The following is a 12,396-nucleotide window of genomic DNA, read 5'->3' on the forward strand; positions in this document are numbered from 1 at the left end:
ATACCTATATACAGCATATAACACCCCTCCCCCATATCATACCTATATACAGCATATAACACCCCTCCCCATATCATACCTATATACAGCATATAACACCCCTCCCCCATATCATACCTATATACAGCATATAACACCCCTCCCCCATATCATACCTATATACAGCATATAACACCCCTCCCCCATATCATACCTATATACAGCATATAACACCCCTCCCCATATCATACCTATATACAGCATATAACACCCCTCCCCCATATCATACCTATATACAGCATGTAACACCCCTCCCCATATCATACCTATATACAGCATGTAACACCCCTCCCCCATATCATACCTATATACAGCATATAACATCCCTCCCCCATATCATACCTATATACAGCATATAACACCCCTCCCCCATATCATACCTATATACAGCATATAACACCCCTCCCCCATATCATACCTATATACAGCATATAACACCCCTCCCCCATATCATACTTATATACAGCATATAACACCCCTCCCCATATCATACCTATATACAGCATATAACACCCCTCCCCATATCATACCTATATACAGCATATAACACCCCTCCCCCATATCATACCTATATACAGCATATAACACCCCTCCCCATATCATACCTATATACAGCATATAACACCCCTCCCCCATATCATACCTATATACAGCATATAACACCCCTCCCCCATATCATACCTATATACAGCATATAACACCCCTCCCCCATATCATACCTATATACAGCATATAACACCCCTCCCCATATCATACCTATATACAGCATATAACACCCCTCCCCCATATCATACCTATATACAGCATGTAACACCCCTCCCCATATCATACCTATATACAGCATGTAACACCCCTCCCCCATATCATACCTATATACAGCATATAACATCCCTCCCCCATATCATACCTATATACAGCATATAACACCCCTCCCCCATATCATACCTATATACAGCATATAACACCCCTCCCCCATATCATACCTATATACAGCATATAACACCCCTCCCCCATATCATACTTATATACAGCATATAACACCCCTCCCCATATCATACCTATATACAGCATATAACACCCCTCCCCATATCATACCTATATACAGCATATAACACCCCTCCCCCATATCATACCTATATACAGCATATAACACCCCTCCCCCATATCATACCTATATACAGCATATAACACCCCTCCCCCATATCATACCTATATACAGCATGTAACACCCCTCCCCATATCATACCTATATACAGCATATAACACCCCTCCCCCATATCATACCTATATACAGCATATAACACCCCTCCCCATATCATACCTATATACAGCATATAACACCCCTCCCCCATATCATACCTATATACAGCATATAACACCCCTCCCCCATATCATACCTATATACAGCATATAACACCCCTCCCCCATATCATACCTATATACAGCATATAACACCCCTCCCCATATCATACCTATATACAGCATATAACACCCCTCCCCCATATCATACCTATATACAGCATGTAACACCCCTCCCCATATCATACCTATATACAGCATGTAACACCCCTCCCCCATATCATACCTATATACAGCATATAACATCCCTCCCCCATATCATACCTATATACAGCATATAACACCCCTCCCCCATATCATACCTATATACAGCATATAACACCCCTCCCCCATATCATACCTATATACAGCATATAACACCCCTCCCCCATATCATACTTATATACAGCATATAACACCCCTCCCCCATATCATACCTATATACAGCATATAACACCCCTCCCCCATATCATACCTATATACAGCATATAACACCCCTCCCCCATATCATACCTATATACAGCATATAACACCCCTCCCCCATATCATACCTATATACAGCATATAACACCCCTCCCCCATATCATACCTATATACAGCATATAACACCCCTCCCCCATATCATACCTATATACAGCATATAACACCCCTCCCCATATCATACCTATATACAGCATATAACACCCCTCCCCCATATCATACCTATATACAGCATGTAACACCCCTCCCCATATCATACCTATATACAGCATGTAACACCCCTCCCCCATATCATACCTATATACAGCATATAACATCCCTCCCCCATATCATACCTATATACAGCATATAACACCCCTCCCCCATATCATACCTATATACAGCATATAACACCCCTCCCCCATATCATACCTATATACAGCATATAACACCCCTCCCCCATATCATACCTATATACAGCATATAACACCCCTCCCCCATATCATACCTATATACAGCATATAACACCCCCAAATCATTACACCCCTAAGTGAAAATGTCAAAATTGGGCCCAAAGTGTCAATATTTTGTGTGGCCGCCATTATTTTCCAGCACTGCCTTCACCCTCTTGGGCATGGAGGTCACCAGAGCTTCACAGGTCACCACTGGAGTCCTCTTCCCCTCCCCCATGATGACATCACGGAGCTGGTGGATGTTAGAGACCTTTCCCCTCCTCCACCTTCCGTTTGAGGATCCCCCACAGATGATCAATAGGGTTTAGGTCTGGAGACATGCTTGGCCAGTCCATCACCTTTACCCTCAGCTTCTTTAGCAAGGCAGTGGTGGTGTTGGAGGTGTGTTTGGAGTGGTTATCATGTTGGAATACTGCCCTGCGGTCCAGTCTCTGAAGGGAGGGGATCATGCTCTGCTTCAGTATGTCACAGTACATGTTGGCATTCATGGTTCCCTCAATGATCTGTAGCCCCCCAGTGCCGGCAGCACTCATGCAGCCCCAGACCATGACACCCCCCCCACCATGCCTGACTGTAGACAAGACACACTTGTCTTTGTCCTCCTCACCCGGTTGCCCCCACACACGCCTGACACCATCTGACACCAAATACCTTTATCTTGGTCTCATCAGACCACAGGACATGGTTCCAGTAATCCATCTCCTTAGTCTGCTTGTCTTCAGCAAACTGTGGTCTTTCTTGTCCATCATCTTTAGAAGAGGCTTCCTTCTGGGATGACAGCCATACAGACCAATTTGATGCAGTGTGCGGCGTATGGTCTGAGCACTGACAGGCTGACCCCCCCCACCCCTACAACCTCTGCAGCAATGCTGGCAGCACTCATACGTCTATTTCCCAAAGACAACCTCTGGATATGACGCTGATCACGTGACCTCAACTTCTTTGGTGGACCATGGCGAGGTCTGTTCTGAGGGGAACCTGTCCTGTTATACCGCTGTATGGTCTTGGCCACCGTGCTGCAGATCAGTTTCAGGGTCCTGGCAATCTTCTTATAGCCTAGGCCATCTTTATGTAGAGCAACAATTCATATCTTCGGATCCTCAGAGAGTTCTTTGCCATGAGGTGCCATGTTGTACTTCCAGTGACCAGTATGAGAGAGTGAGAGCGATAACACATCTGCTCCCTATTCACACCTGAGACCTTGTAACACTAAAAAGTCACATGACACCGGGGAGGGAAAATGGCCAATTGGGGCCCAATCTGGAGATTTTCACTTAGGGGGTGTACTGACTTTTGTTGCCAGCGGTTTAGACATTAATGGCTGTGTGTTGAGTTATTTTGAGGGGACAGGAAATTTACACTGTTATACAAGCTGTACACTCACTACTTTACATTGTAGACAAGTGTCATTTCTTCAGTGTTGTCACATGAAAAGAGAGAAGAAACATTATATGGTGTGAGGTGTATTCATGGTAAAGTCTTTATGTTGGAGTCTACTCACTTTTGTCAGATAATGTAACACACCCCCCCCGTATAATACCTATATACTGTATATAACACCCCCCCACGTATAATACCTATATACAGTATATAACACCTTCTCCCCCCATATAATACCTATATACAGTATATAACACACCCCCTCCCCCATATAATACCTACATACAGTATATACCATCTCCCCTGTATAATACCTATATACAGTATATAACGCCTCCCCCTGTATAATATCAATGTCTTTCTTGTGTATTGAGCACACAGGAAATCATATACTTTTAGGTTATACTGCCACATGGAGGAGGATTGGACACTGTCAAACAACCAATCGGTGGGCCAGCCCATGATGACCCCTCCCTCCACCATCTTGCCCAGTTTTTCGCCTGTGTCCTCGGAGAATGGATGTCATCTCTTCAGCTCTGCAGGAAAAGTCTAACCTGATATTTTACCAGATTTTTCTTCTGCTTCCCCTTTTCTGGAGCTGGTCTGTACAGTCACAGCCTTTCCTAGTCTAGCCGGTCAGTGGCGTATCTGGACCCCGCTGGAGATGACCTCGGATTCAGTCATCGGGTTCCATGTTCAGTGCTCTCCAGACCCCATTCTGGTAAAACTTTTCCTGCAATTTTCGGGTCCAGAGCTGTTGCATTGGCTCAGTCCTGGTGGGAGGTACCTCATTTTTTGGATGCTGAGTGCCCAAATGTCCACTAGCTTTACCACAGAAGGGGTTAACTCTGAGACACTAAGTGCCTTGTCATTGGCTGGGTGGAGTGTCACATGTTCATGCTCGGTCTTATTTTTCCCATTATTCGGTGTTATGGAAGCATTGCTCTGCTGCCCCTCCTCCTTTCCAGATTTTAGTTCTATCTCCTGTGCCTGTTTAGTCTCGGGCGCTGCCCCCATTCTAGACGCTGTTCTCTGCCCCACGCCAAACAATTGTCTCCTTTTGAGATATGTAAGGCCATGAATTATGCTTGGAATTCTTCTGTTCCTCCACCCCAATCCCTCCCTAGAGGGATCTTCTAGCCTGAGCAGTCAGTTGGGATCAGTGCTTTCGATCGTTATGCTACCAGTGCTCTGGCTCCTCGGTCTCGCCACTGTACCCCTAGTGTTCTCCAGGGTGTTGATGATGGCTCTTTGCCCTAGTGCCCTTCTCATGGCATCCCCAATGTGGGACACTCGGACAACCACCTGTGGAGAAAACATTCACTGAGGGCCATAGTGAACAATACCTTCCCGGTGGGTTGAGTGTCTCCAAGATTCAGCTTGATGACTTTGTCAGGAATCAGCATTGGAAAGTTTACATCTGCCCATTGATTTATCCAGTATGGTTCTTCAGTAGAAAGGTCTACAAATTATTTGCCCTCATTTCAGTCTCCTGTGGTTGGGGAATTACCTTCCTCTCGGCTGTTGCGGGAGAGTCCGGTGTTGAGGGGCCACCTCGTTTCTCCGGTATACTCTGTCACACTTCCTCACCAATTCTTTCTAGATCCTGAGAAGGTTAACTTGTCTGAGGATCCGGTATCCCCGGCCTGGAGAATCTGTCATTGGGGAAAACTCTTCTTCTGAGCTTCATTGTGGAGTTCCAGAGCTGATCCCTATTACATCATGGGATCATTTCCAGGTCAGGTCTCCTGAGACTGACACCACTGGACAACATCAAGGTGCCGGCATGCTTTTACTCTGTAGGAACAGGAGGTTGTTACTGAGATAAGAGAGGTGGTTTGGATCCTGATTTGGAGGAAATGCTGTTTTCTAGGCTCTTTCACACCACCCCCATCAAGTGCAATCTTCTGGAGGCCACTTCTTCCCCGCTGGTTACTTTTGGACATGGAAGAACAATACACGTACAGAGCTACTTTCCAGATCCTGTGCTGGAGGTGGAAGATGGCCCCATAGTGCCCTGGACTGTCTGCATACAGAACAGGCTAGATTCTTGATGCAGGTATGCTCGGACAGGGAAGGGCTTAGCGATTCCATGGGGTGCCTTTATCTGGGTTTATTGCCCTCGTCTTCCTTGGCTCTTTAGCAGACTCGGTAAGAAGGTCCTTTTGGTGATCATCCTGGTTTTGAGTTTATCGCTGCATATGTTCCTTCATAGATTCTGATGCTTTGTTGGATCTGGGGAGTCATAAGCATCTCTAGTCCTGTGATTCCATGAGGCTCCATGAGGCAGGTAGGTTTTCCCTTAGGGCTTGCTCCACTTACCTTCTCTTCTACAGGTAGGTTAGAGTTGAGTCTTGGTCCCCAACTCTATCAGATCTATATTCCTCCTCTGTATATTTTGGTGAGATTTGCCTGCTATCCCCTGCCTGTAGAGGAAGTTCCCATGTACTTGGCCCTACTGGTCACCATGCGGCTCAGGAGCCACAAGCCATCCTTAGATTTTTATCATGTTGGGCTTTTTGTGTTTATTTGCTGTTGGCCACCCCTCTATTGGGCTGATTTCGGAAGTCTTGAAATTGTATGACTTCCTGTGTCCCTCGATGAATGAAAAAGGAAATGGGGTTCCAAGAATGGGGTAAAATTCCATTCTTGGAGTCCATTGAGAGACACCGGTCCCTACAGATTTTCTGTTTGCCAGTGTCCAATCCTCCTGCAAGTGGTAGTATAACCCAAAGTACTATGACTCATTATGTCCCTCAGTGGACTCCAAGATAAAGACTTTACCATGAATACACCTCCTCACACCATATAATGCCTATCTATATACAGTGAGGGAAAAAGGTATTTGATCCCCTGCTGATTTTGTACGTTTGCTCACTGACAAAGAAACAATCCTTCTATAATTTTATTGGTCGGTTTATTATAACATAGAGAGACAGAATAACAAAAATATCCAGAAAAACACATTCCAACAAAGTTTTATACATTTATTTGCATTTTATTGAGTGAAATAAGTATTTGATCCCCGATCAATCAGCAAGATTTCTGGCTCCCGGGTGTTTTCTATACAGGGAACAAGCTGAGATTAGGAGCACTCTTCTCTCTTAAAGGCAGTGCTTCTAATCTCAGCTTGTTTCCTGTATAAAAGACACCTGTCCACAGAAGTAATCAATCAGATTCCAATCTCTCCACCATGGAGACCAAAGATCTGCCCAAGGATGTCGGGGAGAAGATTGTAGAGCTACACAAGGCTGGAATGGGCTACAAGACCATCGCCAAGCAGCTTGGTGAGAGGTGACAACAGTTGGTGGGATTATTATTCACAAAATAACGATGGATCTCCTCGGTCTGGGGCTCCATGGAAGATCTCACCTCGTGGAGGATCAATGATCAGGAGAACGGTGAGGAATCCGCCCAGAACTACACCGGAGAATCTTCTCCATGATCTCAGCTGGGACCATAGTCACCAAGAGAACAATCGGTAACACACTACACCGTGAGGGACTGAAATCCTGCAGCCCCCGCAAGGTCCCCCCGCTCAGGAAATCACATGTACAGGTCCCCCCCGCTCAGGAAATCGCATGTACAGGTCCCCCCGCTCAGGAAATCACATGTACAGGTCCCCCCGCTCAGGAAATCACATGTACAGGTCCCCCCGCTCAGGAAATCACATGTACAGGTCCCCCCTCTCAGGAAATCACATTTACAGGTCCCCCCCGCTCAGGAAATCACATGTACAGGTCCCCCCTGCTCAGGAAATCACATGTACAGGTCCCCCCGCTCAGGAAATCACATGTACAGGTCCCCCCCGCCCAGGAAATCACATGTACAGGTCCCCCCGCTCAGGAAATCACATGTACAGGTCCCGCCGCCCAGGAAATCACATGTACAGGTCCTCCCTCTCAGGAAATCACATGTACAGGAACGTCTGAAGATCACTAATGAACATCGAATGATTCCAAGGAGAACCGGGGGAAGGGTTGTGGTCAGAGGAGACCAAAATCCAGATCTTTGGCATCAATTCAACTCACCGTGCTTGGAGGAGGAGGAGGAATGCTGCCTATGACCCCAAGAACACCATCCCCCACCATCATACATGGAGGACCTATGACCCCAAGAACACCATCCCCCACCATCATACATGGAGGACCTATGACCCCAAGAACACCATCCCCCACCATCATACATGGAGGACCTATGACCCCAAGAACACCATCCCCCACCATCATACATGGAGGACCTATGACCCCAAGAACACCATCCCCCACCGTCATACATGGAGGACCTATGACCCCAAGAACACCATCCCCCACCATCATACATGGAGGACCTATGACCCCAAGAACACCATCCCCCACCATCATACATGGAGGACCTATGACCCCAAGAACACCATCCCCCACCATCATACATGGAGGACCTATGACCCCAAGAACACCATCCCCCACCGTCATACATGGAGGACCTATGACCCCAAGAACACACCATCCCCCACTGTCATACATGGAGGTGTAAACATTATGCTTTGGGGGTGTTTTTCTGGTAAGGGGACAGGACAATTTCACCTCATCAAAGGGACGATGGACGGGCCCATCAAATCTTGGGTGAGAAGCTCCTTCCCTCAGCCAGGGCATTGAAGATGGGTCATGGATGGGTATTTTAGCGTGACAATGACCTAAAACACACGGCCAAGGCAACAAAGGATTGAGTGGCTTAATATGAATCACATTAAGGCCATAGAGTGGCCTAGCCAGTCTCCAGACCTTAATCCCATAGAAAATATATGGAGGGAGCTGAAGGATCAGCCTGGAAACCTTCATGACTGATCTGCAGAGAGAACAAAATCCCTCCTGAGATGTGCGAACCTGGAGGCCAACTCCAAGAAACGTCTGACCTCTGTGATCACCAACAAGGGATTCTCCAACAACTACTAAGTCATGTTCTGTGAAGGGTTCACATACTTATTTCACTCATTAAAATGCAAATCAATTTTTTACTTTTATGAAATTCGTTTTTCTGGATATTTTTGTTGTTATTCTCTCACTGTTATAATAAACCGACCAATAAAATTCTAGACGATCGTTTCTGTGTCAGTGGGGCAAACCGACCAAAATCAGCAGCCGATCGAATACTTTTCCCCTCACTGTATATACTATAGAACTCTTGCTCTAGATAATACCTATAGACATATACACAGTATATAATACATCACCCCTTATATCACATATATATATATATATATATATATACACAGTATATAATACATCACCCCTTATATCACATATATATATATATATATATACACACACAGTATATAATGTCTTTCTCTGTGCAGTACAATGCTGATATCCCTTCTCATCTCATATCGCCCCCATATACCATCTCGCACCCCGCATTCCATCCTGTGTATCTCTGATTGGACATATCATTGAGTGACGAGCTCTCCTGCTCATTGGCTGTCCAGACAGGGATCTATATTCATGTAAGATTTGGGGTGTTGCGTTGTGTGCGTCCCTCATGCGATGATTAGGGGCGGAGCCTCCCCCGGGCTTTATGTGTCGTCTTTCTGTCCTGCAGCCGATGGACGCGGAACGGACGAGTCGGGAACAGGAGGAGGATGAGGAGCTGGGACTTCTCTACGATAGTCTGGATGAGTGTAATAACAGTGAGAGCGGCTTCGACATCGAGGACAATGACAGCGTCATGAGCACCCCAAAACCAACACTAAGGTGAGCGCCCAAAACCAACACTAAGGTGAGGGCCCCAAAACCAACACTAAGGTGAGGGTCCCAAAACCAACACTAAGGTGAGGGCCCCAAAACCAACACTAAGGTGAGCTCCCCAAAACCAACACTAAGGTGAGCGCCCCAAAACCAACACTAAGGTGAGGGTCCCAAAACCAACACTAAGGTGAGGGTCCCAAAACCAACACTAAGGTGAGGGCCCCAAAACCAACACTAAGGTGAGCGCCCAAAACCAACACTAAGGTGAGCTCCCCAAAACCAACACTAAGGTGAGGGTCCCAAAACCAACACTAAGGTGAGGGCCCCAAAACCAACACTAAGGTGAGGGCCCCAAAACCAACACTAAGGTGAGCGCCCAAAACCAACACTAAGGTGAGCTCCCCAAAACCAACACTAAGGTGAGGGTCCCAAAACCAACACTAAGGTGAGCGCCTCAAAACCAACACTAAGGTGAGCGCCCCAAAACCAACACTAAGGTGAGCGCCCCAAAACCAACACTAAGGTGAGCTCCCCAAAACCAACACTAAGGTGAGCGCCCCAAAACCAACACTAAGGTGAGCGCCCCAAAACCAACACTAAGGTGAGCTCCCCAAATCCAACACTAAGGTGAGCGCCCCAAAACCAACACTAAGGTGAGCGCCCCAAAACCAACACTAAGGTGAGGGCCCCAAAACCAACACTAAGGTGAGGGCCCCAAAACCAACACTAAGGTGAGCGCCCCAAAACCAACACTAAGGTGAGCTCCCCAAAACCAACACTAAGGTGAGCTCCTCAAAACCAACACTAAGGTGAGCGCCCCAAAACCAACACTAAGGTGAGCTCCCCAAAACCAACACTAAGGTGAGGGCCCCAAAACCAACACTAAGGTGAGGGCCCCAAAACCAACACTAAGGTGAGCGCCCCAAAACCAACACTAAGGTGAGCGCCCCAAAACCAACACTAAGGTGAGCTCCCCAAAACCAACACTAAGGTGAGGGCCCCAAAACCAACACTAAGGTGAGCTCCCCAAAACCAACACTAAGGTGAGCGCCCCAAAACCAACACCAAGGTGAGGGCCCCAAAACCAACACCAAGGTGAGCGCCCCAAAACCAACACTAAGGTGAGCGCCCCAAAACCAACACTAAGGTGAGCGCCCCAAAACCAACACCAAGGTGAGGGCCCCAAAACCAACACTAAGGTGAGCTCCCCAAAACCAACACTAAGGTGAGCTCCCCAAAACCAACACTAAGGTGAGGGCCCCAAAACCAACACTAAGGTGAGGGCCCCAAAACCAACACTAAGGTGAGCGCCCCAAAACCAACACTAAGGTGAGCGCCCCAAAACCAACACTAAGGTGAGCTCCCCAAAACCAACACTAAGGTGAGGGCCCCAAAACCAACACTAAGGTGAGCTCCCCAAAACCAACACTAAGGTGAGCGCCCCAAAACCAACACCAAGGTGAGGGCCCCAAAACCAACACCAAGGTGAGCGCCCCAAAACCAACACTAAGGTGAGCGCCCCAAAACCAACACTAAGGTGAGCGCCCCAAAACCAACACCAAGGTGAGGGCCCCAAAACCAACACTAAGGTGAGCTCCCCAAAACCAACACTAAGGTGAGCGCCCCAAAACCAACACTAAGGTGAGGGCCCCAAAACCAACACTAAGGTGAGGGCCCCAAAACCAACACTAAGGTGAGGGCCCCAAAACCAACACTAAGGTGAGGGCCCCAAAACCAACACTAAGGTGAGCGCCCCAAAACCAACACTAAGGTGAGCTCCCCAAAACCAACACTAAGGTGAGCGCCCTAAAACCAACACTAAGGTGAGCGCCCCAAAACCAACACTAAGGTGAGCGCCCCAAAACCAACACTAAGGTGAGGGCCCCAAAACCAACACTAAGGTGAGCACCCCAGAATTTCAGAAGTAGTGAAATGCCTGACATCAAACCCCATCAGTCCTGATCCCCACAGACACAGAACCCCCAATTCTGAACTAAAGAAGTGTAGGAACCCCGATAGTGAGCATCCCTCTATAGTGAGCATCCCTCCATGGTGAACCCTCTATAGTGAGCATCCCTCTATAGTGAGCATCCCTTGATAGTGAGCATCCCTTGATAGTGAGCATCCCTCCATAGTGAGCATCCCTCCATAGTGAGCATCCCTCCATAGTGAGCATCCCTCCATAGTGAGCATCCCTCTATAGTGAGCATCCCTCTATAGTGAGCATCCCTCTATAGTGAGCATCCCTCTATAGTGAGCATCCCTCCATAGTGAGCATCCCTCCATAGTGAGCATCCCTCCATAGTGAGCATCCCTCCATAGTGAGCATCCCTCTATAGTGAGCATCCCTCTATAGTGAGCATCCCTCCATAGTGAGCATCCCTCTATAGTGAGCATCCCTCCATAGTGAGCATCCCTCCATAGTGAGCATCCCTCCATAGTGAGCATCCCTCCATAGTGAACCCTCTATAGTGCACCATGACCAGTTCCCAGCAGAGGATGAAGGGGAACCCCCGGAGCCTCACATACAGGAAGTGACATCAGTCTAATCACTTTGTGCTGGGGGGGGGGCAATGCAGCCCATCAATCTCTCTATAGACTCTGTTATTCCACATCTGCAATGGTTGTGCGGTGTCCCCTGTCTGTGTACTTACCTCCCACAATCCTCTCATCTTTCAGGAGATATTTTGAAGGCGTCTCCAATTCCGGCTCTCAGACCGAAATTAGTCAGAAGGGAACAGACAAGGTCTTCAGTGCGGTGAGTACAGAGCAATCAAGGAATATCAGCCCCCCCCCTCCAGAATACAGCTCCACCCCCCTCCCCAGAATACAGCTCCACCCCCCCCCCAGAATACAGCTCCACCCCTCCCTCCCAGAATACAGCTCCACCCCCTCCCCCCCAGAATACAGCTCCACCCCCCCCCCAGAATACAGCTCCACCCCTCCCCCCCAGAATACAGCTCCACCCCCTCCCCCCCAGAATA

The 12,396-nt window shown here is 47.7% G+C and overlaps 1 protein-coding gene across 5 annotated transcripts in view; it reads left to right on the plus strand.

Moving 5' to 3' along the window:
- Window positions 1–12,396, plus strand: part of LOC143986937 (phosphofurin acidic cluster sorting protein 2-like) — a 134,714-nt gene that overhangs the window by 53,433 nt on the left and 68,885 nt on the right. For all 5 annotated transcript variants that reach the window (XM_077485351.1, XM_077485348.1, XM_077485349.1 and 2 more), the window contains 2 exons: window positions 9,267–9,418; window positions 12,092–12,170. In XM_077485351.1, coding sequence (XP_077341477.1) covers window positions 9,267–9,418; window positions 12,092–12,170 — 231 coding nt within the window. The remainder of the gene's footprint in view (window positions 1–9,266; window positions 9,419–12,091; window positions 12,171–12,396) is intronic.

This window comes from Lithobates pipiens, unplaced genomic scaffold (genome assembly GCF_037356315.1).
Source record: "Lithobates pipiens isolate NorthernLeopardFrog02 unplaced genomic scaffold, aLitPip1_a1.2 Scaffold_18, whole genome shotgun sequence".
NCBI lineage: Eukaryota > Metazoa > Chordata > Amphibia > Anura > Ranidae > Lithobates > Lithobates pipiens.